Raw genomic sequence first — 25,377 nt, 5'->3', positions numbered from 1 at the left:
TTATTATTCCAGGTACTTGTACTGATGGAGAGTTTGAACAGCTTCGATGTCGATGCGAGACTAGACCTCTGCAAGTCTGGCAAAAAAGTGCATGATTCTCGTGAAAGTGTGGGCAAAATGAGCAAAAATACACTCCTCCAGGTGCTTCAGCTACAAGGAGTTGAAAAACAAAAACATTTAATACCCATTTTCTACCACACCCTGGTAAACGTAAGTACCAATATCATACGTACGTCACAAGGCGTGTCTTTTCTACCACACCCTGCTAAACGTAAGCACCAATATCATACGTACGTCACAAGGCGTGTCTTTTCTACCACACCCTGCTAAACGTAAGTATATATATCATACGTACGTCACAAGGCGCGTCTTTTCTACCACACCCTGCTAAACGTAAGTACATACATCATACGTCACAAGGCGCGTCTTTTCTACCACACCCAGCTAAACGTAAGTACCAATATCATACGTACGTCACAAGGCGTGTCTTTTCTACCACACCCTGCTAAACGTAAGTACATATATCATACGTACGTCACAAGGCGTCTTTGTAACACAAACAAACGTAACACAGTACATGCATGACAAACACATCTGTTTAAAGTTGTCATTCGAGTCTTTTGTCCGTCCATCGCCTTATCATGAGGTCTCATACCATAGTAGGTAGTACGCTTCAACCATTGTCTTGCTGTTGTGACCGCGAAACGCATTCTTAACTTATTTCTAACGAAAACAAACACTATGCACATGGCTGAGACATAGGGGAGTGCGCGCCTGATCAACAATTGGCCACGAAACTCTGAGTCTATCCTACGTATGACTCGCTTCAACCAGTAGTTAGAAATAAGTAAGATTTCTCCTTCCCTAAAAAATTATACTCTTTTGCCCTATATTGTTTTATCAAATATGATCAAATATTCTATTTTTGGCAAACCGGCTATGCCATGCTGACGATTCCTAATAAGGACGAAACAGCTGTCGATGGTTGCCGAACTGCACGGGTAATAGACTGTGCTAGCGTCCCGTCTTGGCCCGACTGGTGCCAATGTGTGTATGCTAGTGTGCTTCTAAAGTTCGTACCTCAGCGGCTGACCACGCCTTAGGAAGCGACCGAACCTTAGGGGCTAACCACACCTTAGGGGCTGACCACACTTTAGGGACCGGTCATACATTAGAAATCGACCACACTTTAGGGATCGGTCATATATTAAGGATCGACCACACTTTAGGGATCGGTCATATATTAGGAATCGACCACACTTTAGGGACCGGTCATATATTAGGGATCGACCACACTTTAGGGATCGGTCATATATTAGGGATCGACCACACTTTAGGGACCGGTCATATATTAGGAATCGACCACACTTTAGGGATCGGTCATATATTAGGGATCGACCACACTTTAGGGATCGTTCATATATTAGGAATCGACCACACTTTAGGGATCGGTCATATATAAGGGATCGACCACACTTTAGGGACCGGTCATACATTAGGAATCGACCACACTTTAGGGACCGGTCATATATTAGGAATCGACCACACTTCAGGGACCGGTCATACATTAGGGATCGGTCATATATTAGGGATCGACCACACTTTAGGGACCGGTCATACATTAGGAATCGACCACACTTTAGGGACCGGTCATATATTAGGAATCGACCACACTTCAGGGACCGGTCATACATTAGGGATCGGTCATATATTAGGGATCGACCACACTTTAGGGACCGGTCATATATTAGGGATCGACCACGCTTTAGGGACCGGTCATATATTAGGGATCGACCACGCTTTAGGGATCGGTCATATATTAGGGATCGACCACACTTTAGGGACCGGTCATACATTAGGGATCGACCACGCTTTAGGGATCGGTCATATATTAGGAATCGACCACACTTTAGGGATCGGTCATATATTAGGGATCGACCACGCTTTAGGGATCGGTCATATATTAGGAATCGACCACACTTTAGGGACCGGTCATACATTAGGGATCGACCACGCTTTAGGGATCGGTCATATATTAGGAATCGACCACACTTTAGGGATCGGTCATATATTAGGGATCGACCACACTTTAGGGATCGGTCATATATTAGGGATCGACCACACTTTAGGGACCGGTCATATATTAGGGATCGACCACACTTTAGGGATCGGTCATATATTAGGGATCGACCACACTTTAGGGACCGGTCATACATTAGGGATCGACCACACTTTAGGGACCGGTCATACATTAGGGATCGGTCATATATTAGGAATCGACCACACTTTAGGGACCGGTCATATATATTAGGAATCGACCACACTTTAGGGACCGGTCATATATTAGGAATCGACCACACTTTAGGGACCGGTCATATATATTAGGAATCGACCACACTTTAGGGACCGGTCATATATTAGGGATCGACCACACTTTAGGGACCGGTCATATATATTAGGAATCGACCACACTTTAGGGACCGGTCATATATTAGGAATCGACCACACTTTAGGGACCGGTCATATATTAGGAATCGACCACACTTTAGGGACCGGTCATATATTAGGGATCGACCACACTTTAGGGACCGGTCATATATATTAGGAATCGACCACACTTTAGGGACCGGTCATATATTAGGAATCGACCACACTTTAGGGATCAGTCATATATTAGGGATCGACCACGCTTTAGGGATCGGTCATATATTAGGAATCGACCACACTTTAGGGATCGGTCATATATTAGGGATCGACCACACTTTAGGGATCGGTCATATATTAGGGATCGACCACACTTTAGGGACCGGTCATATATTAGGGATCGACCACACTTTAGGGACCGGTCATATATTAGGGATCGACCACACTTTAGGGATCGGTCATATATTAGGGATCGACCACACTTTAGGGACCGGTCATACATTAGGGATCGACCACATTTTAGGGACCGGTCATACATTAGGGATCGACCACACTTTAGGGACCGGTCATACATTAGGGATCGGTCATATATATTAGGAATCGACCACACTTTAGGGACCGGTCATATATTAGGAATCGACCACACTTTAGGGACCGGTCATATATATTAGGAATCGACCACACTTTAGGGACCGGTCATATATTAGGGATCGACCACACTTTAGGGACCGGTCATATATCTTAGGAATCGACCACACTTTAGGGACCGGTCATATATTAGGAATTGACCACACTTTAGGGACCGGTCATATATTAGGAATCGACCACACTTTAGGGACCGGTCATATATATTAGGAATCGACCACACTTTAGGGACCGGTCATATATATTAGGAATCGACCACACTTTAGGGACCGGTCATATATTAGGAATCGACCACACTTTAGGGACCGGTCATACATTAGGGATCGACCACACTTTAGGGACCGGTCATATATTAGGAATCGACCACACTTTAGGGACCGGTCATATATTAGGAATCGACCACACTTTAGGGATCAGTCATATATTAGGGATCGACCACACTTTAGGGACCGGTCATATATTAGGAATCGACCACACTTTAGGGATCGGTCATATATTAGGAATCGACCACACTTTAGGGACCGGTCATATATTAGGAATCGACCACACTTTAGGGACCGGTCATACATTAGGAATCGACCACACTTTAGGGACCGGTCATATATTAGGAATCGACCACACTTTAGGGACCGGTCATATATTAGGAATCGACCACACTTTAGGGACCGGTCATATATTAGGAATCGACCACACTTTAGGGACCGGTCATATATTAGGGATCAACCACACTTTAGGGACCGGTCATATATTAGGGACCGGTCATATATTAAGGATCGACCACACTTTAGGGACCGGTCATATATTAGGAATCGACCACACTTTAGGGACCGGTCATATATTAGGGATCGACCACACTTTAGGGACCGGTCATATATTAGGGATCGACCACACTTTAGGGACCGGTCATATATTAGGGATCGACCACACTTTAGGGACCGGTCATATATTAGGAATCGACCACACTTTAGGGACCGGTCATATATTAGGGATCGACCACACTTTAGGGACCGGTCATATATTAGGAATCGACCACACTTTAGGGACCGGTCATATAGAAGTTGATAAACAAGAATCCCACTCATTCTATCTCCTTCACAGTCAAGACCTGAAAGACGAATGTGTGATAACTTTTTTAAAAGTTTAAAAATGGCTACATGAGGCTTGAACCCTGTCTAAACTTAACCCTGCTAAAATTTGGAATTTGCGCAATGGGTTATGGGTAATCACAAGGGAGTACCCCCAGAACTGAGGTATGGTAGCCTGCATTATTTCCGGCTGCGTCAAAGGCAATCCGAATAAACTATCTCGCCCAGGACCCTATGAGTCTGCCTTGTCAATCAAATCTGCTGCATCATGCACTGCAACTGTTTCTGTCGGATATAGGAAAAAGCCAACGAAGAGTATGATCCACACGGAGAATGGAGGCAGATAGGGAACTTTCGTGCCGTCATACGTTTCGCTCGACACTATTAACTAAGGAGGTAGCCTCAATGCTCATGGTAGTAGGGGCGGGAGTAAGGAATCAAAAATAAATTATTTCGGCTACCTATTTCCGCAGTTACTATACAGAAACTCCTCTCCCCCCCTTTTTTAGAGACTGGGTATGAGTCAATTGTTTGGGATGCCTGTGGACTTTCTCGAGGGATGACGTAATGGTATGACCATCCGAAATGCCTCACCGTAATCGCAGTTTATTGTTGGCACCAAGCGCTTGACAACTTACGAAGAGCTTTTAGGTCAAGGGCTGCTTTCTTTCTATCTAGGTTACTACAGGCATACGAGTATTGTCGGTTACAAGTCAAAGAATAAGGTCGCAGTTGTTGATGAAGTCGAAATTCGAGCGAATTTGGTGACAGATACCCGAATATAACTGCTACCAAGACGACTTTCTATTTGTTCCAAAATGAGCTCGTTGGTCAACGAAGAGCTAGACGAAATACAAATCGAAAAGCACCATGCTTCTAAAAAAGTAAGTGTACGACTCCAAATAAGCAAATTCAATTTGATATATATATATATATATATATATATATATATATATATATATATATATATATATATATATATATATATATATATATATATATATATATATATATATATATATATATAGTAGTGTGAAGAAAGAGGCTACGATTCCCAACTTTTAGACATTATTAAAAATTTACTAAACGTTTCGGCCCTTCGGCCTTCTTCAGTATAAAATAAGTTAAAAAGCTAAAAAATGCAATGGGTAAAAAACTACATCCTTATATACTTACAACTTGTGAATTCTTTAAATATAGTGTACTTAAATTACACCATTTTAACGGCGATTACAAATTGTTGATAAAGCTATGTGTTATTGAAATAATTCGATTTTTCGACTTATACTCCCTGCGTTTATTTAGACCATGGGGAGCCAAAGTAAATAATTGCATCATCCAGTACGCTTCTCTATTGGGAAGAACACTGTCTAGACCAATCAGATCCTGCCTAGCTATTGTTTCAATTACAATGAAGTCAAAATCACTCAAATTATGCTCGCTGCGGTTGAAATGCTTGGCGACTTCACATGTTTTCTTGTTGGTTCTCATACTGGACTTATGATTGCGAAAGTGCACCTTGAATTCCGTAGTGCAGGAACCCACGTATTGTAAATTACATTTCCGACAGGTTGCTAGGTAAATTGCATTCTTAGAATTACAAGAAACACGTTGCCTTATAAAGTATTTCTTGCCAGTTGCAGCGCTAATGAAATGTCGTGATTGAACAAAATAACTGCTACAGAGATCACATTTCTTCCCGCATTTAAAACAACCACTATTATTCTCTTGGTTACTGATTTCAGTGGCCGCACGTTGCTTGAATTTAGAAGGCGCAAGGATGTCTTTGAGATTTTTAGGCCTTCTAAATGCCGAAATTATACTACCTTCTTATACTAATTCTAAGAATGCACCAGAAAAAAAATTAAACTTAATTAAACTTAACTTAGCATCCGCCCCCCCCCCCCCCCGATAAATAATGACCCTTCCCTTATTAATGTTAAGCTTTTTTGGTATCAGGTTCGCAACATAATAATCGTTGTGCTCATCCTATCAACTGTCATCTTCATCGCCGTCCTTATTGCGTTACTGATACGAGGGAAGAGCTCTGAAAATGATGAAAATAACGACGAAGATTCTTCAATTCTTATAGCCACTGATGGTGGAACAATACGAGGTACTAGGAATTCAAATGCTTGGGTGTTCAAGGGGATTCCCTACGCCAAGCCCCCTATAAATGACATGCGATGGAAACCACCTTTCCCATGTGGGCATAATCACTGCTGGCAAGGTACTTTTAATGCTGCTTTTTACGGTAAAGTTTGCCCTCAGTTAAACAGCGAAGATCAAGTCATCGGCAGCGAAGATTGCCTTTATTTAAATGTTTGGACGCCAAGTGTAGATATCAAGCAGCCTGTACTTGTATTTATTCATGGAGGCGACTTGACTTACGGATCTGGACACGATAGGGGGATTCATCCGACCCCGGAATTTGTGAGTAACTTGGGTGTTGTCGGCATTTCTTTCAACTACAGACTTAACGCGTTTGGATTTCTGAGCCTAGACGCTCTCTCAGACGGCTCCAAAAGCAATACGTCTGGAAATTACGGATTCATGGATCAAATTATGGCGTTGTCGTGGATTCATACAAATATTGCACGTTTCGGTGGAGATCCCGATCGGGTTATACTTCTTGGTCAAAGTTCTGGTGCCACTTCCTCCCTTGCTTTGTTAGTGTCCCCGCTAGCTAATGGACTCTTTCACGGTGCTATCCTTATGAGTGCATCCCCTGTATTCAGTAAATCAGCCAATGATGCTTCTAGTGACAACAAGGTTTTTGTCGAACGTATGGGCTGTGCCCATGACAGCCTTGCTTCTACGCGTGAGTGCCTCTACCGTTCTAATGTAGCTAGAATTATACAGAAGAGCCCGTGGAATGTATACCCTTACTGGAGTATGCCAGACCTGACCGATCTTCCGACTCCGGGATTTTTCAGCGGTGCCTTGGCAACAGTCGATGGGCATGTGGTACCATACCCACCATTTATTGCGTTGTCTTCCGGTAGGAGAATCAACGATGTACCCATCATTTTAGGCACAACAGCTCAGGAGATAGACTACCTTCCCGGAAAGCTCTTCAACACAAAGGCAGACCTGAGTGACTTCAAGAGATACGCCAGCGAGAGGCTCTCAAGATTCCTGAGTGATGCCGAAATCGAGAAAGTATTTTCAATGTACCTGGTTGAACACAAACATCCGCGGCTTTCGTACGCTAATATCGTCACGGATATCCGAGTCACGTGCCCAACACGTGTGCTTGCCGTTGGCGCGTCCACCGGACTGCGTAGTGTCTATCGTTACGTGGTGACCAACTGGCCTAGTAAGCCAGTCACGCTTGTGGGAGACAAGACCAGTGCTTACGCCTTTCACATGTGGGATCTATTGGCGTTTTTCGGTTTCCCTGAAGCGTTCGGCTATTCGCCATCTGCCAGAGATAAGAGATTCATGGTCAATTTAAGAAGGGAGCTTGGTAGATTTATCCATAGCAATAAGGTTGAGAGCTCAGGCTGGAAGCCGTATCCTGAGGTGACCGCTCTTTTCACCGACGGCGGACTGGACTTTGCGCGTTCGTATTTGGATAGAGAATGTGACCTCTGGTTAGGGCATGGCCTGTTTCCATATGGCTGGGTCAACTAGTTTACGTCAAAACAATACAAAACAATATAAAGGCAGAGCAAGACTTTTTTGAATAATTTATTGAGTATGACAGACAATCAGTTGTAGTTACACATTTTCCAAAATACGTTGGTGCAAATGGCGAATGGCACATGGAAGTACTAAGATCAAAAGTTTCTTGTGGTCTTATTTATTTGTTATATTTAAAGCCGTATTGTCACCAGTTTACTTTCGGTCGATTACCTAACAATATCCGATGATTTTTAACGGAAAACGCGAAAATTGTTTCAAAATATTGAAAGGAGTGTGTCTATGTCTATTGGAAGTTTCTTTGAGGATGCGATAGATAATTTAGAGCGGGTTGCCTGTTTAATATCTCGGATTTTAATAGATTCTTTTGTCTTTTGACGGTTGAGGTTTCTGTCGGACCTCCGGAAGTAAACTGGTGACAATGCGGCTTTAAGGTGATAACTAAGAATCGTATGATTTATCAATAATTTCCTGCATTCAATTAAATCGAGTCCCCTGATTTTTCGATGCTAGAACTGTCATTTAGGAATTGCCATTTGCACGGACAAGGTCTACTGATAGGTATATAGTTCTATTCTGCAATGACACTGCAAGTGTAGCGCCATTGCTTCTCCAATCCTGGAGAAAACTGTTGACACACTTCCACATTTGGATAACTTGACCATATTGTTGCATCCACCTACATGACACCTACCGAGTTTGTTTGCCATATGATGTTTCCTTCGTGAAAAATTATAACAATATAGTTGATGTTCGCGGGCGTAAATATGTTTTGGGCCCGACTCGAGCTCATTTCAGCCCGAGCGCAGCGTAACTGCCAGAATATATCAAAAAATATATCAAAAAATATATCAAAAAATACAACAGCCGTACGGAAAACTACGACAACTTTAAAGTAAACAAAAGAATGTTAAAGAACTATCAAGCATATTCGGGAAAGTATTTGGAGTCGGTTCTCTACAAAAACGAGCAAAAATTGTCATTGAGAAATCAAACACAGCGCTCGTTCGAATTGAAAAATACAGCGCTTATTCGAAATGGCGTCATTCAGGTGCGCGCGCGGACAAACAACAAATTTGCAAAATTATTCATCGCTTCAAAACCTTTCAAAACCTATCTAATTTTCCGTCATTTTTCGTTTTGTTTTAAGAAAAGGCTAATAAAAAGACTGGTTACTTCAATGATGTGTTTCGGCCAATTTTGAACTCTAATCTAGCTTTCTGGCTTTTCTCTACGGGGCGCTGCACTCAGTGAAGTCTCTAATGACGAATGACAGCTTGCCTTAGGCAAGTCCCTTTTATAGTGCGCGTTCGTGTAAAGCAAAAATTTTCAATTTTGAAATGTCTTCTGCACGGGAATGACGTCAAGAGCGCGCGCTGTTGTGAAGTTTTTTGTTATTGCTTTTTCTTTCACGTTCCAGGATAAATTCTATAAAATTATAATCAAATTATAATCTTTTGTGTGCCTTAGCCTTAGCGTTTTGAAAATCTTGGTGTTTGTTTGGGGAGTTATTGAGCAGACAAAAAGCTAGTTTTGACTGCACTAAAGTGTTCTCATGACAGATATCACTTTTGCTGGACGTTTTATCGACTGATATTTGTCTTGTGAAAATGTGCACGTGACCCGTATGGACCAATGAGCGCGCGTGAAAATTTGCTAAAAGTGATCAGCTTTTTTGGCTAGAGAATAACCAAGCCTTTCATTTCGATACCAGCGAAGCTTTATTGACCCCCCCCCCCCCCCCGCCCTTCTGTCTCTGTTTACACGGTTACCAGAGGGGTGGCCTGCCAGTCTGCATCCGTCTCCATTTCTCTTACGAAGTCTTTCAACCTAATTGTACGTTTCATCTTGATTAATCGCAAAACAAATGATTGATTGGCTTGACTGTCTATGCTTCAAGAAAACCTTTACGTTACCTTTTTCCTTCAACCAGCACACTTTTCCCATTAGGTTCTCACTTGCGTCAAGACGATGGGGTTCAGTTGAAGATCGCTAAGATTATCCCACATAAAGGCTACAGTCGAAGTCATCTGCGGCACGACATCGCCCTCATCAAACTGGCTAGTCCGGCCAAGCTGAGCGCGACCGTGAATACAGTGTGCTTGCCCAAACAGGGCAGTCTTGCTAAACCGGGCGGTAACTGCTATATAACAGGTAAATGGGTAATTTGTACTTGAATCATGATTGTTCCTTGATTTGGTGGGTTTGTGTCTATGATTCTTTTAAAATATTCTTGAATTTTTCTCGCAAAAGTTGTCAATATTTACATAAGCATATCTAACAGATGTTGCCATTCGTCTGAATGGTCTAAAGACTCTTTGCAAGTTTTTTTGAAGTTTCTCAGTTAAGACATTGCTCAGTGGAGATCTCCCAAATATATATATATAAACTCAGCCAAAACCAAAACAAATTCATTGGAAAAAGGCTGAAAACTTAGAAACATTAGATAAAAAAAAAATGTTGAAGCATTAATTTAAAGCTTCGACGGTTCACTAAATTATATGCTTCAACTAATAGTCCACAGCTTTTAACCATGTTTTGTAAAAGTGGTTGATTTTCTTGCTAACAAGTGATATTGTGGTGCTGCCTGTTTTTTTTTTTTTATTTTTTTTTTTTATTCCAGCCTAGAAGCGTCTTTTTTTCGAAATTTGATTGATTCACAAATAAAAATAGACATATTTTTTTAAAATAAAGGTTGGGACAGAATACTACCCAACGACTTCAAGAAAATTGCGGACAAACTTCAGCAGTCTCGCGTCCCTGTGATTGTCCATAAAGAATGCCGCTCAAAAAATGGCGGGAAAGTCGACCAATCAACGATGATTTGCATTGGTGGCCGCGGAAGCAGCGCCTGCAATAGGGACAGCGGTGGACCGCACTGGGTGTTGCGTGGTTCCTCCCCGTGGGTGACTGATCGCTCGTGCCCAGGCCACTCCTACTCTGTCTATGCGCGCGTTAGTTCACACGTGGGTTGGATCAAGAGCGAGATCGGAGGTAGGTTATCGGGTTATGCTAATGGGCGGTACCTAGAGCAGGTTGCCCCCCCTCCCCCCAGGTCGCCAAGAAATTATTATTTTATATCTGAGAAGCATCAGGTACAATCCTTTTTCCATATGATACGGCACCCCCCCCTAACCACACCCAACACTTTGTGGGTATTCCCCGAAGTCAAGTTTCGCAAGCTTGTTAAAAGGACGCACGCCTCAAAGTCCAAAAAGCGATTTTTATCGCCGAAGAACAAAATATGAACTGTTTACTAATGATCTCTATGGCAGATGAAGTACTGACCGTATTTCTTAGACTCTGGTGTGTGGGGATTTTTCGCGCAAACATCGGACTATTGAAAATAATTAGAAAAGTGCAAATTCATTGAGTGGCCTTAGCCAATAAAGCATCACAAATCAGATCACAACTCCTATTTTGCTTTTTCGTATCTTGAAGATGGCGGGACAGATTCCGGTTCCTCAGGCGGCAATGCTGGTAGGTAGTGCACGTGCACGCATCAGTAAGTCGTACTTAGAAAACAGCACCTGACCCTTGTCCGTCTGGCATGCAGTCCGTGTCGGTATGTAGTACTGTTATTTCGTCACTTGGTTCGTCATGACAAAATAAAGTGAAAACAACATAAGTGTTGATGACCAATAAACACTGACTAACTATCCTGACTGTTGCTTTCTAAATCTTTGAAGATTAGTTTAAAGCCCAATGATTTCATCTTGACGCGCTACATATTCGCGAATTAGGCATTTTGTACAATTGCTTCTCCTTCATCTGTTTTGTCTTTTTTTTTGCAGACTGCAGAGACACCTGGTGTGCTGGTGTGTTCGGTACGCCAAATTCTGTGGAACGACTGCAAGTATCAAAAACGTTGCAAGAAGACCTGCAATAAGTGCTGAAGTGAGTGCTTCTAGCTTTAAAATCAAACCTACGACGGCGCTTAAAAAGTGTGCTCTCAGAACTTGTTTTCGTGCACAGCAGCTCGGTGTAATGATTTTATTTGATATTTGATTTTCTTTTTTTTTTCCTCAGTAGTAGCCTGCGAAAGAAGACTGCTTTCGAAAAGTGGCTGAATAAAATGTAAAAATTTTTTAGCAATGACCGCCGCAGTTGAAAAAAAAAATACACACCGCACCATTAAATCACGGTAGCAAGTAAACTTTGTCATTATTCTTTCAAAACTTGAGTTGGATTTTCTGACAAAGTATCTCAAGCTCCCTTGGTCTAATCGAAAAAATACGGTATTTAAAAAAAAACAAATAAATAAAACAGGTGACTGTTCAATAATTATACGAAAAAGGCGTCCTTAAAATAAGATTCTAATAATGAAAAATTACGTAGCCCCCCCCCCCCCCCCCCCTTCCTCTAAAATCGTGTCACTTGTTTCCTTATGCATTCTTCTTTGGCATGAGGACAAACATCAACACCTCATAGCTTAGTTCGACTAAACCGCCAAATGTCCTCCGGGAATCAGTTGGTGAAAAATTATATCTTGCCGTATATACAGTTAACCCTATTCATAATTGGAGGGTGGGGGGGGGGGGGGGGGCTCTTTAATTCCCCCCTCCGGGGAAATTGCTATAACTTGTGATAGCAGCTAAAAGGCTAAAACTTGTTGTCTTTTCCTAAATACTATCTGCGGACGTTTTGATGCCATTGACATGCCTAGGAAACGCTCCATGTTACCTTGGCGACCGTTTTTTGACACGTTTCCCAAAAACTAAAAAGTAGTGGATTTTTCATGTTTTGGTTCTGTTTCTCAGATTATAATGCCTCTTTTGACTTTATAAGTTTGTTTAGGTGACAAGCTTCACAACAGCGCTAGAATTTTTTTACCTCGGATATTTGGGGGGAGGGGTGGGTAAATTTTGCTCTCTGAAAGCTTGTTTGTCACTAGATTTACTAGATGACACTTTAAAAGCTAATATTATGCGTTTATCATTACTATGAGCAGTAATTCAGAGTGCAGAGTATTATTGGCTCCCCCCCGTTCTTCGCGCATGCACCCAATTGGCAATAACTCCCCTGAGACCCTGTATGTAGCCTGAAAGTACGTACGTATCCCCTTGCCTCGCCCTTTTCAGGAAATAGTGAAAACGGTGGCGTTTCGGAAATCATTACCTGAGGACCCGATGGGTCGGGTACAGATGTGCAGCTTTTGTTTCGGGGACACGAAATGAGAGTGCATTTCATGCGAAATGCTGTTTTGTAAAACAGAAGACGCCTTTTTTATCCAATATATTGCCGCATGTAATAAATTCATTCTCCTCTTCCTTGACCATATTCCTATGAGGATTTGATGTGACTAATAACTCATACACGTAGTAATGACAACCAACATTTATTATGAATTTTACACTCGATAGGTTAAATCAAGTGTAACTTATTCGAACTTTACAGTTGATAAAGATCATATCGAACTTCCCTTTTAATCTTATAGTAGAAATACCAGAAGAATAAAATAATGTTTTGAATGCATGCATCAGAAAAATATTTTAGAAAAATCTTAACCAAGCGAATTTTGTCTTTCTTCCATAGGGAAGTAATGTTTCACCCAAAAGACCGAGCCACCCCTGTGGTCTTCGTGGGAAATCATCCCCTTTATTACGCCTAAAATCCCCAAAACAGTCGAAGAATATTTGGCTAATAAAGGAGGACATTGCCTTGGTCCAGTTTGTTGCCCGGCACAAGGACTTGCAGCCCACAGCTTCAGAGTGGCCATCGGTAAATACGAAATCGAAGTATTGGTTGGAAGCTGCCAACTTTATAGCAAGTCATGCTGGCACCACTTACACCTGCAAAGGTAAATAGAATAATTATTGATTTGTAAAAAATATATTGTGCAGTATGAATGGGCCCAGCACCATAGGGAAAGGTGTTAGTTCCTGGGACCCTTGGTATTTCTCTCTCTTTTAGTTTTTATCTGCGTTGTTTGATGATGCTTGCATAATAATGTCTTATTTGTGGGATACTCCTACTGTTTACTTGCACAGTACTAATGTGAACAAGGAATAAGTAGCCCCCAATAAAGATACAACCTTTAGAACAGCGTACATATTTCTGCTTTTCTTTTGTCGGGGGACCAGTACGACAGAGAGTTGTTACCTATATGAAGAGCAAATTTAAAACAGTAACTGATGCTGAACAGTTTTATGGCATTACATGCAAAACATAATATGTGGAGGAAATGACAAATGATGCCACAGCAGATACAGTGAGAGCTCCTGACCAGATGTTAAGTCAATTGGTCCATCTGACCCAACATCAGCTGTTGGAAATCATTACCACTACGTCGAAACTAATCAAAGACCAAACAAAACTTGTTGTAGTATTGGGCTACCTGTAGTAGCTGAGGGACTAGGGGGACTGGGGCGAAGTAAGATGGCGGCCTCCTAGAGCGATCGGACTACAATTGTATGGTAGCACCTTAGAGTATCTTAGACTCAGTAAATGTCTTACTACATGGTGTCAGAAGATAGCAAGCAGCACGCCATTCGTGAAGCCACCCGAAGTATTGGAAATTTCGAGCGGAAATCCAGCGTTTTCTTGGAAAAAGTGGAAGCAAAAATTCGAAATTTATTTGAAGGCCACTGCCACCTCCACGAAGCCTGACGAAGTCAAGGTGGGTTTACTGCTCAATCATATTGGAGACAAATGCCTAGAAATATATAGTAACTTTGTATTTCGCCCTGATCAACCAAACCCAGATGGTGGAGACCCTATACCGGGCGAAAACCCGGATAATTACAAGACGGTGATAGAGAAGTTTGACCAATATTTTACTAAACGAGACCCACAGTTAATGCTCCGCGAGAAGTTCTGGCTCCAGCTCCAACGAGAACCAAATAAGAGTTTTGACTCCTGGGTAGTCACTGTAAGAGAAAGAGCTGCAGAATGTAAATTCCCACCCGAATTCCTCGAGCAAGCTATAAGGGATAAGCTTACCTTTTCCTGTGTAGATGATAGGTCTAAATTGAAGTTGTGCGATGAAGGGGCAGGGATTTCACTCGATAAAACAATAATAATCCTCTCGATGAAAGAAGCATCTAGTCTGGAACTACAAGAATCAAAGACGGCAACAATCGAGAGAGTAGGATTGAGAGCACCTGGAAAAACAGCACCCCAGTATGCACAGCGGTCCGAGACAAAAAGTCAACGGAGACAGCCACCTGATAGATGCGGATACTGTGGCAGAGACCATCCTCGAGGCAAAATCAACTGTCCAGCAGCTAACGTGCGTTGTGATAAATGCACCAAAGTTGGGCACTTCGCTGCTGTATGTAGAAGCAAACCGAATACAAGAGTAAGTCAAGTAGAAGATGCACATGAGGGTGAGGTTTTAGAGCATAACCCGACATTCGTGGGACGGGTTTTGGCAGTCCCTCAAACAGACAATACATTACCGGATCAAGATAAAAACGTCGACATCACGTCTTCCGAAAATCAAGTCAGTGAGGCCGAAGCATTAATGCCTGAGATATCTACCGATTATATTCGCGATCCTGGATGGCATGTGAAGCTGAGAGTAGAGAAATGCGAGCTAACGTGGTGCATTGATACCGGAGCCCAGGTCTCTGTGATGCCGGAAACCGTGTACAGAGAGGTGTATGGGAAACTCTCGCCGTCAGACAGAAAGCTGACAGGCGCAGGGGATACACCACTAGAAACTGTTGGACAAACAATCATGAACCTACAGCTCGGGGAAGCATGCATCGAAGAATGTGTCTACGTAGTGAGAGGTGCAACAAAACTGCTTCTAGGGATCCCAGCTATCCGCAAGCTAGGGTTAATACACGAAATCCCCAATACCTACAGCAAAATAAAGAACCATTCATCAACAAGGAAACCATAGTTCGCAAGAATCCACACCTCTTGAATGGTCTAGGTAAACAAAGCGGAGAGTACACAATCCGTCTTAAGAAAGGAGCAAAGCCATTTTGTTTGACAACTCCTCGACGAGTACCGCTCCCACTGCAAAAGAAAGTGGAGCAAGAGATAAACCGGATGGTGGAGCTCGGCGTGATAGAACCAGTAGACGAGCCCACGGACTGGTGCGCACCGATAGTAGTGGTACAAAAGCCAAATGGAACCGTGCGAATATGCGTCGACCTCACGAAGCTCAACAAAGAAGTCAGAAGAGAAGTATACCAAATGCCTAAAGTGGAAGAGACTCTCGGAAACATAGCCAAAGGATCGATCTACTCCAAACTTGACGCTAACTCAGGCTTCCACCAAGTTCCCTTAAGCGAGGAAAGCGCTAAGCTTACTACCTTTATCACTCCTTTTGGGCGGTATATGTTTCGCCGTCTGCCATACGGAATCTCCTCTGCACCGGAATACTTTCAGAAGAAAATGGACCAGGAGCTGGATGGAATAGAAGGCACACTATGTCATATGGACGACATCCTGGTCGTTGGAAAAGACCAAGCGGAGCACGATAAGAGACTTGGCTGCCGTCCTTCAACGCATCACGGAAATCGGCATGACACTGAACCCAGACATGTGTAAGTTCTCAGAGAAGAAGATTGAGTACCTTGGACAGGTGATCGATAACGAGGGGATCAAGACAAATTCCGCCAAGGTGAAAGCTATCGTCGACATGGATGAACCTAGGGACATCCCTAGCCTGAGACGATTTCTCGGGATGGTGAACCAACTAATGAAGTTCTGTCCCAATCTAGCAGAGAAGACGCAACCACTTCGCGACCTGCTTAAGAAGAATAGCGCATGGGTTTGGGGCAAGGCGCAAGATGATGCCTTCGATGACTTGAAAGAAGAAATGGCCTCAGAGAGAGTGCTTGCACTGTATAGCCCCGAGAAAGAGACTGTAGTCTCCGCGGATGCAAGCAGCTTTGGATTGGGGGCAGTACTCATGCAGAAGCAGCCATCCGGAGGAATGCGTCCTGTTGCATATGCAAGCAGATCTATGACAAAAACCGTGTGCAGATACGCACAGATAGAAAAAGAGGCATTAGCAACCACGTGGGCCCTAGAGCACTGGTCCGATTTATTGGTAGGCATGAAGTTCACTGTCGAAACAGACCACAAGCCCCTTGTACCCCTGTTTACTTCCAAGATGATCGATGAGCTGCCGGTACGCATACAGCGTTTCAGAATGAGGCTGATGAGGTACGATTTTGATACTCGGCACGCTCCAGGCAAGGAACTTTATACCGCAGATGTACTATCTAGGTGCCCACTAAACGAAAAGAGGTCTGAGACGTCGTGCCAGTCTGACCACCTGTACGCTGAAGCAGACTGTTATGTGAATACCATACTGCTACACCTGCCAGCACCCGACAAGAGACTAGAGGAAATACGGTCAGAGCTGAAGAGAGACGACGCATTGAAAGTCGTGATGCATTACGTACAGAACGGGGGGGGGGGGGGGGGGGGCAGAAACCAAACAGAAGCTCTATGGGCCCGCGAAGAAATACTGGGGTGAAAGAGGAAGCTTATCCACCCACGAAGGCCTATTGATGAGGGGACGAAAACTTGTAATTCCGTCGAGTCTCAGGCCAGATATCTTACGGTACCTACATGATGGTCACCAAGGCATATCCAAGACAGGGGACAATGCAGCATCGTCCGTTTGGTGGCCTGGAATCTCCAAACAAATTGAAGAGATGGTTCGCAATTGTGCCACCTGCGAAAAATATCGGAAAGAACGTATAGAACCGATGAAGGGAACAGATTTCACAGAGCGACCGTGGTCCAAACTCGGAGCAGACTTCTTCCAACATGAAGGCCGACACTACCTGCACATAATCGACTACTATTCGCGCGATATCGAAATATACTTGGTGAGCAAGAATGTAACAGCCTGTGATACAGTAAACAAGATGAAGAATGCCTTTAGTCGACATAGAATCCCAGATATCTTAGTTACCGACAACGGACCACAGTTCGCCTCTGCAGAGTTCAACAAGATTGCTGCAACATGGGGATTCGATCACATAACTTCATCACCTCGGTACGCCCAGTCAAATGGCGAATCGGAATGAGCCGTCGAGACAATAAAGAACTTTCTGAAGAAGTGCGATGACGAGTACCTCGCTCTTCTAAGCTACAGAAACACACCGCTTCACAACGGATATTTTCCATCACAGCTAAGTATGGGTCGCAAACTAAAAACAAGAGTACCGTGCCACCCTGACGAGTTGAAACCTCAACTCCCAGACAATGATGTAGTGAGAAAGAGAGAAAGAGAGTACAGAAGAGAAATGCGGGAAGACTATGACCGCAGACACAGAGTTGCAGAGGGAGAGGAGTTAGCAGAAGGTGATCGAGTATGGATACCAGACCTAAAGACGGAGGGGACGATAATCAGGCCACACGAAACCACACGATCGGTTGTAATACAAACACCAAAGTGATTGCTGAGACGAAACCGTCGACAGGTAAGAAGAGCCTTAGGAAGCCCTCAGCCAACATACGCTTCTACACAGTACAGGGCCCCTATACTTCCCGAGAGATACACGACTCCGGAAGCAATACAAAGCCAGTCAAGCCCTCTCCCGGTACAACAACCATCAGTCTCCGAGAAAGAGACCTTCAATGAAATGTCTGGACCCACACAAGGAGATGGGAATCGAATACCACAGCCGTGCCCTACGCCAGAGCAGCCAACCCTGAGGCGATCAGAGAGAGTGCGCCGCAGACCTTGCAGATACATTGAAGAATACTGATTGACAATGACTGCTGTTAGTTACCATTAGAACAATGTTAGAATATTTACTTGTATAGGTCAATTTAGAAGTAGACCATAAGTTACACGTTTGTATGTTAGGTTACTGTTCAAATGGAAGAATTAGTATTGGGCTACCTGTAGTAGCAGAGGGACTAGGGGGACTGGGGCGAAGTAAGATGGCGGCCTCCTAGAGCGATCGGACTACGATTGTATGGTAGCACCTTAGAGTATCTTAGACACAGTAAACGTCTTACTACACTTGTCCCCGCCCTTGGCATTGTGGATGCACATACACTCCTCCTTGGTCTGTTTAGGCATGCAAGTAAAGTCTTTCAGGGGACCATTCTGGATGCATTATATCTTGAGTTAGCAAAGGCTTGCGGCATACGCACACATCCAAAGGATTTTGGAACGTTTTCCATTAATGTCATGAAGAATCTCCAAATGCAAGGCAAACCCAACTTGGTTTACAAATGGTGCCAGTGCCTTCATGGGGTTAACCGATCCTTGCAGCTAGATAGGATGCCATTTGGAATGATCCAGTACCGCATTGAGTTTTTCAGTTGTACACATATAGCACAGGTTATTATTATAACCTATTTAATGTACAGTCTGAGCTCTCTAAGCGACCACCTCAGTGACTGTTAAGTACTCACTTTCAACAGCTTTTTATTTAAAGAGTTTGACTGAAAATTATCCAAATGGGAATTTGAAATGTTATCACGTATTTGAAAGCTGGTCGCTAAGAAAGCATTTGACTGTATTTGAGTCAAGCATTACAAATTAATATTGCTTGTTGTGTCAGTGGATCTCAAATGTAAACATTGAAAATCAAATCAAATATTTATATTTTGGTTACGATAATTGTATTATTTCAGATATCTGTGTCCCCTGACTATAAAATATGGCTAGACACAATGGAGGCAGAGTTTGGTGGTGGGAAGTTTAAGCGCTTGTTTCGTGGCCCTATGTGGAATGGCTGTGACAAGAAAGACATTGGTGATCCCTCAAAGGTAAAAAAATGCACAGATCAAAGACAAAAGACGATAAGTTGTTTGAAGGGGAAGGTTTCAATTAGTTACAGCTGTAGAGTTTATAAAATTTATCATTTTGCAGGCCAAACCCAACATACCATGCAGAAGCAAACAAGCCCAACTGAATGCCATTGCTAAGAGTGACTTCTCTTCTAAGCCAGAAATACAGGTGAGACCAACATATAGAAGGATTGAGGGGGAATTTAATTTACGGCTAGGGGGTAGGGGTGCAGTTTCATGGTGGGAGGTTGGTAATATTTTGTTAACACCCCTTCCCCACACTTAAATAAATAGAACCATCATGGATGATTTGTATAAGGTTGCTTTAACAGGAGGGTTTAAGCCATATCAGAGCAGGGTTACTGAACTGGTATGTTGAAGTGCTGAGGTTGATTGCAGATATTGGTAAACTTGGTTTTTAAGTTTTAATTAATTATTCCATTGTGTGTTTTTTTTAACAATTTTGGATAAAGACTGATGGGACTGATGTGAAGGAAGCCTTACAAGAGTCATTATTAAAAGTATGGAATGGTGATGTTGATGGAGCACTTGAAACCCTACAGGGACTGTATGATGACCGACTCCATGTATCGCAAGCTCTTAGTGTCCACAAATTGTGTGGGAAAGAGTTAAGGGACCCAGTAGTGGCTGTTAACAATGAGCTCAATAACAACATCCTGTTTCTCTATTATGGGCTTGCCAAGGCTGTTCAACTCTTCAGAAAGAAATTTGATCCCCCCAACACAAAGACTGAGAAGTTGATGTCACTCAACTGGGAAATTGTTGAGTTTAACACGCTTTTAGAGCAGGCAACTCGCTTTAGAGAAGTAACAAAAGAAATGTTGAACTGTCTGGACCCTCTTCTTAGCATGTCCAAAGATTTGAAAGAGAGTCTGGAATCCAACAAGGAAAAAAAGCCTCCCAGGATGTTGCCAGCTTGTGAAAAAAGGCTGGAGACTATGATCAGTTCCTGAAGAACCTCTTAAAAAAAGGCAATGTGCCACCCACGTCCTAGTGTTCATGGTATCTGACGAATGCAGAGACAAAAAGCCTTATGCTATTCCTGTTCAGTATATCCCATACCACACCATCAGGGATCGAGAAGTCAGGGACCTCACCAAGCTCAACAAAGTAAAAATGACCAAAGCTGGGCTTCCTGTTGTTGGTATGTTTACTCTGTATACCCTTAGATTAAAACATAGCCCCCTCCCTTAAATAAGTGCCCTCTCCCAAATAAGAGCCACCCACCACCAAACAAAAACACCTGAAAGCAGTAGTGTACCAATTTTTTGTCCAAGGGGGGGGGGGGGCACTCCACTGAGAATTCAATAAGCGCTCCCTCTTTGATAAGCGCCCCCAAGAGTCACAGAAAATCAAATAAGTACCCATTTTAATCATTGCAGTATATGTTTTTTTTGCTTATCATTTCGAGTTAACTTATTTGTTGAACTTAACCCATCCATAATTATTATTCCAGGTACTTGTACTGATGGAGAGTTTGAACAGCTTCGATGTCGGTGCGAGACTAGACCTCTGCAAGTCTGGCAAAATAGTGCATGATTCTCGTGAAAGTGTGGGCAAAATGAGCAAAAATACACTCCTCCAGATGCTTCAGCTACAAGGAGTTGAATAACAAAAACATTTAATAAAACCCATTTAGTGTCTTTTCTACCACACCTTGCTAAACGTAAGTACCAATATCATACGTACGTCACAAGGCGTGTCTTTTCTACCACACCCTGCTAAACGTAAGTACCAATATCATACGTACGTCACAAGGCGTGTCTTTTCTACCACACCCTGCTAAACGTAAGTACATATATCATACGTACGTCACAAGGCGCGTCTTTTCTACCACACCCTGCTAAACGTAAGTACATACATCATACGTACGTCACAAGGCGTGTCTTTTCTAGCACACCCTGCTAAACGTAAGTACCAATATCATACGTACGTCACAAGGCGTGTCTTTTCTACCACACCCTGCTAAACGTAAGTACATATATCATACGTACGTCACAAGGCGTCTTTGTAACACAAACAAACGTAACACAGTACATGCATGACAAGCACATCTGTTTAAAGTTGTCATTCGAGTCTTTTGTCCGTCCATCGCCTTATCATGAGGTCACATACCATAGTAGGAAGTACGCTTCAACCATTGTCTTGCTGTTGTGACCGCGAAACGCATTCTTAACTTATTTCTAACGAAAACAAACACTATGCACATGGCTGAGACATAAGGGAGTGCGCGCCTGATCAACAATTGGCCACGAAACTCTGAGTCTAGCCTACGTATGACTCGCTTCAAACAGAAGTTAGAAATAAGTAAGATTTCTCCTTCCCTAAAAAAATTATACTCTTTTGCCCTATATTGTTTTATCAAATATGATCAAATATTCTATTTTTCCCCATTTCTTTGTTTTACTTCTTGTGATGTTTAAATGCGTTGTTTGTTAAGAGCTCTCCAAAGACATATGCCATCAAGGGGTCTGCCTCCATGGAAGATGTGAAAATCTTGGCCAGGGCAGATTCAAGTGCCATTGCAATCCGGGATACGAAGGCAAACACTGTGAAAAAGTTAAGTACCGATGGTGCGCAGTCATAGGTATCAAATGCAAAAAAAAGGCTGCTAGTATATGACGATCGTTCAATAAAAATGATAACTTGGAGTAGATTATTCATAGGAATCATATGGAAAAAGGGATAGTATTTGACGGTCCTTCAATAAACAATAGTGTCCCACTTTTGGAGGCCAAAGGGGTGGGGACGCCTTTGGGCCCACTTTAAAGTTTTGGGTAATAGAGAGGCTTACTGCAGTTTGGTCGGGGGGCTTGGTATGGACTTTTCATGGTTTACAATATATTTGTTCTAGATTTAAAGCAATTTACTGTAACGCGCATTTGTTGCCAGGGATCGACCATTGCGTCAGTACTCCGTGTATGAATGGTGGGACGTGCATTAATAAGCTTTTAATGTATGTCTGCGATTGCATGCCGTATTATGGAGGATACAACTGTGAACACGGTAAGATCAAACGTTTTAAAGAAATGGTATATAACCAGGGGTTCATAAGTAGGGGCAATCAACTTCCCCACATTCTCGTATCTTATAGGTGTCACGGCGTTTCCCAGGAGGAGGCTATTTTAAGACGCGCGCATGAGCCACGAAAAGCTATGTTCTCTCTTCGGTACTTTGACTCCCCCCCCCTCCCCCCAAATTCCAATACTAATTACGTTGCTAAGGCAATGTGGTATGCAATCTTGGAGTGATTCTAAGAGCAGAGATCTCAGCAAAGGCTTCAGCAGAGGTCTATATAGGACAGATAAAGAGCTTCTTTGCTAATAGAAGCTTTGTTTTTCCAGCGGAATAAAGAGAAAAGAGTCTTAATAATAATAAGGCTCATTTTCCATTTCCCCATGTCTTTTCTTTGACATATTTATTTAATGTCTTCAGCCCCGTTCCTTGTCTCAAGGTGCCCAACTAGCACATCTGGCGACATAACATATCAACCAGATAAATGGGAGAAAATTGCCTTTAGAACCAATAAAGACATGTATGTCGTAGCCATCTGCGTACACGGGGATATGACCAAGACAAAGGAGACAACGTTCGACATAACCTTTCGATTACGATACCCTGAAACAACCACTGTGATAAGAGAGAAGTCTGGACGGTACACTATCAGTACGGACTACACACTGAAGTGTCCAAGTCTTGTGCCGTATTTCAGACTGATAGCGGGCACGACGTACATTGCCGAGGTATGAAAACAACTGGTGTAAGGCCTTAGTTTCCGTGGGCGTTTTTACATTTTTTGCTCTTTACATTTTTACGTCGTGGAATGGCGCAAATCGAGAGGGTGGCATAGTTCAAACATAGATAGAGTCTATATGAGTAGCAGCCTGGAATCTTAATAAACATTTTGATTTTTTTATTTCATCTCTTCCCATTGAGTCCTGGACCCGTCTTGGACAAACTGTTCTTTCAACCTTCATCTGTCCACATCACATTCAATTGTTTTTTGTTCTTTACTTATCTCTAGCTACAGGTGGTTGGTGGTGACATGACCGTTAACAAGCGCGTTGGGTGCTATCCTGATCAGGAGTACGACTGGGGAGACGCCCTGTACCCCGACGAAACGGTTCATATCTGGTGGTTTGACGTATCGGCTAGTGAACAGGTTGATGCCGGAATCACAAACCAAAACGAGGGTTCAGTTCCAGTTCTGAAAATGCAATTTACTACCGTACAAACTTGAGGGCGCAGATGTGTTCTTTTCAAGTTTGATTTAAGTTATACAAACCTATATTTGACTGTTTGTATGATGTCATACCAAGGGGATAGTGTTCACTTACCTTTCTTTGGAGCAGACGGAGGTGACACTGGTCTTGCTCTCCGAGGCTCTAGCTATCAAGAGCCAACTGTATAATGCAAAGACATAATTTCTAGGCAGTCCATCGGTAGATTGATACACCACACCTTAGGGGCTGAACAAACCTTTGGGGCTGACCACACCTTAGTGGCTGACCACACCTTAGGGGCTAACCACACCTTAGGGGCTAACCACACCTTAGGGGCTAACCACACCTTAGGGGCTGACCACACCTTAGGGGCTGACCACACCTTAGGGGCTAACCACACCTTAGGGAGCGAACCACGCCTTAGGAAGCGACCGTACCTTAGGGGCTAACCACACCTTAGGGGCTGACCACACCTTAGGGAGCGACCGTACCTTAGGGGCTAACTACACCTTAGGGGCTGACCACGCCTTAGGGGCTAACCACACCTTAGGGGCTAACCACACCTTAGGGGCTAACCACACCTTAGGGGGCGACCGTACCTTAGGGGCTAACCACACCTTAGGGGCTGACCACATCTTAGGGGCTAACCACACCTTAGGGAGCGACCACACCTTAGGGGCTGACCACGCCTTAGGAAGCGACCGTACCTTAGGGGCTAACCACACCTTAGGGGCTGACCACACCTTAGGGAGCGACCGTACCTTAAGGGCTAACCACACCTTAGGGGCTGACCACGCCTTAGGGGCTAACCACACCTTAGGGGCTAACCACACCTTAGGGGCTAACCACACCTTAGGGAGCGACCGTACCTTAGGGGCTAACCACACCTTAGTGGCTGACCACACCTTAGGGGCTGACCACGCCTTAGCGAGCGACCGTACCTTAGGTGCTAACCACACCTTAGGGGCTGACCACACTTTAGGGACCGGTCATACATTAGGGATCGACCACACTTTAGGGATCGGTCATATATTAGGGATCGACCACACTTTAGGGATCGGTCATATATTAGGGATCGACCACACTTTAGGGATCGGTCATATATTAGGGATCGACCACACTTTAGGGACCGGTCATATATTAGGAATCGACCACACTTTAGGGACCGGTCATATATTAGGGATCGACCACACTTTAGGGACCGGTCATATATTAGGGATCGACCACACTTTAGGGACCGGTCATATATTAGGGACCGGTCATATATTAGGGATCGACCACACTTTAGGGACCGGTCATACATTAGGGACCGGTCATATATTAGGGATCGACCACACTTTAGGGACCGGTCATACATTAGGGACCGGTCATATATTAGGGATCGACCACACTTTAGGGACCGGTCATACATTAGGGACCGGTCATATATTAGGGATCGACCACACTTTAGGGACCGGTCATATATTAGGGACCGGTCATATATTAGGGATCGACCACACTTTAGGGACCGGTCATATATTAGGGATCGACCACACTTTAGGGACCGGTCATACATTAGGGATCGGTCATATATTAGGGATCGACCACACTTACGGGATCGGTCATATATTAGG

At 43.4% G+C, this 25,377-nt stretch overlaps 3 protein-coding genes across 9 annotated transcripts in view; all 3 read left to right on the top strand.

Annotated features, from left to right (window-relative positions):
• LOC125570322 (para-nitrobenzyl esterase-like) overlaps positions 1-25,377 on the top strand; it is a 32,586-nt gene that overhangs the window by 2,622 nt on the left and 4,587 nt on the right. The window contains exons 5-6 of one of the 2 annotated variants that reach the window (XM_048731877.1): positions 13-210; positions 6,114-7,121. In XM_048731877.1, the coding sequence (XP_048587834.1) occupies positions 25-210; positions 6,114-7,121 (1,194 nt within the window). In that variant the 5' untranslated portion in view covers positions 13-24. Of the gene's footprint in view, positions 1-12; positions 211-4,664; positions 5,039-6,113; positions 7,943-25,377 lie in introns of those variants that run through there. The other variant, XM_048731878.1, reaches the window with a different exon arrangement.
• LOC116617177 lies at positions 101-23,975 on the top strand. Of its 4 annotated transcripts, none has more exons than XM_048731889.1 (4): positions 101-141; positions 21,127-22,547; positions 22,977-23,284; positions 23,566-23,975. In XM_048731889.1, the coding sequence occupies exons 2-4, from the start codon at positions 22,463-22,465 to the stop codon at positions 23,779-23,781; spliced, it is 609 nt and encodes a 202-aa protein (XP_048587846.1). In that variant the 5' UTR covers positions 101-141; positions 21,127-22,462; the 3' UTR covers positions 23,782-23,975. The 4 variants fall into 4 exon arrangements, with proteins under 4 accessions (XP_048587846.1, XP_048587845.1, XP_048587848.1 ...); XM_048731888.1 differs by lacking the exon at positions 101-141 and having other exon boundaries at positions 21,070-21,207; positions 21,982-22,547; XM_048731891.1 differs by lacking the exon at positions 101-141 and having other exon boundaries at positions 21,091-22,100; positions 22,434-22,547.
• On the top strand, positions 10,604-20,503 carry LOC125570328. 3 transcript variants are annotated; one of them, XM_048731886.1, is made up of 7 exons: positions 10,604-10,793; positions 11,241-11,279; positions 11,594-11,696; positions 13,335-13,599; positions 19,365-19,499; positions 19,603-19,689; positions 19,994-20,503. In XM_048731886.1, exons 4-7 carry the CDS (start codon positions 13,573-13,575, stop codon positions 20,492-20,494), a joined length of 750 nt encoding a protein of 249 aa, XP_048587843.1. In that variant the 5' UTR covers positions 10,604-10,793; positions 11,241-11,279; positions 11,594-11,696; positions 13,335-13,572; the 3' UTR covers positions 20,495-20,503. The 3 variants fall into 3 exon arrangements, with proteins under 3 accessions (XP_048587843.1, XP_048587844.1, XP_048587842.1); XM_048731887.1 differs by lacking the exons at positions 10,604-10,793; positions 11,241-11,279; positions 11,594-11,696; positions 13,335-13,599 and adding an exon at positions 17,193-18,196; XM_048731885.1 differs by lacking the exons at positions 10,604-10,793; positions 11,241-11,279; positions 11,594-11,696; positions 13,335-13,599 and adding an exon at positions 17,193-19,068.

The sequence above is a fragment of the Nematostella vectensis genome, chromosome 8 (genome assembly GCF_932526225.1).
Source record: "Nematostella vectensis chromosome 8, jaNemVect1.1, whole genome shotgun sequence".
In the NCBI taxonomy this organism is placed as follows: Eukaryota; Metazoa; Cnidaria; class Anthozoa; order Actiniaria; family Edwardsiidae; genus Nematostella; species Nematostella vectensis.
Note: the sequence above shows the minus strand (reverse complement) of the source record. Positions and strands in the feature narration are given on the sequence as shown.

Bases quoted from the DNA above. Each gene is read 5' to 3' on its own strand.
- LOC125570328 (XM_048731885.1), top strand. From the start codon at position 18,916: ATGAAGAATCTCCAAATGCAAGGCAAACCCAACTTGGTTTACAAATGG. The intron at 19,500-19,602 runs GTAAAAAAATGC...ATCATTTTGCAG, and splicing joins ACATTGGTGATCCCTCAAAG to GCCAAACCCAACATACCATG. The intron at 19,690-19,993 runs GTGAGACCAACA...TTTTGGATAAAG, and splicing joins CTTCTAAGCCAGAAATACAG to ACTGATGGGACTGATGTGAA.
- LOC116617177 (XM_048731889.1), top strand. From the start codon at position 22,463: ATGAATGGTGGGACGTGCATTAATAAGCTTTTAATGTATGTCTGCGAT. The intron at 22,548-22,976 runs GTAAGATCAAAC...TAATGTCTTCAG, and splicing joins AGGATACAACTGTGAACACG to CCCCGTTCCTTGTCTCAAGG. The intron at 23,285-23,565 runs GTATGAAAACAA...ACTTATCTCTAG, and splicing joins GCACGACGTACATTGCCGAG to CTACAGGTGGTTGGTGGTGA.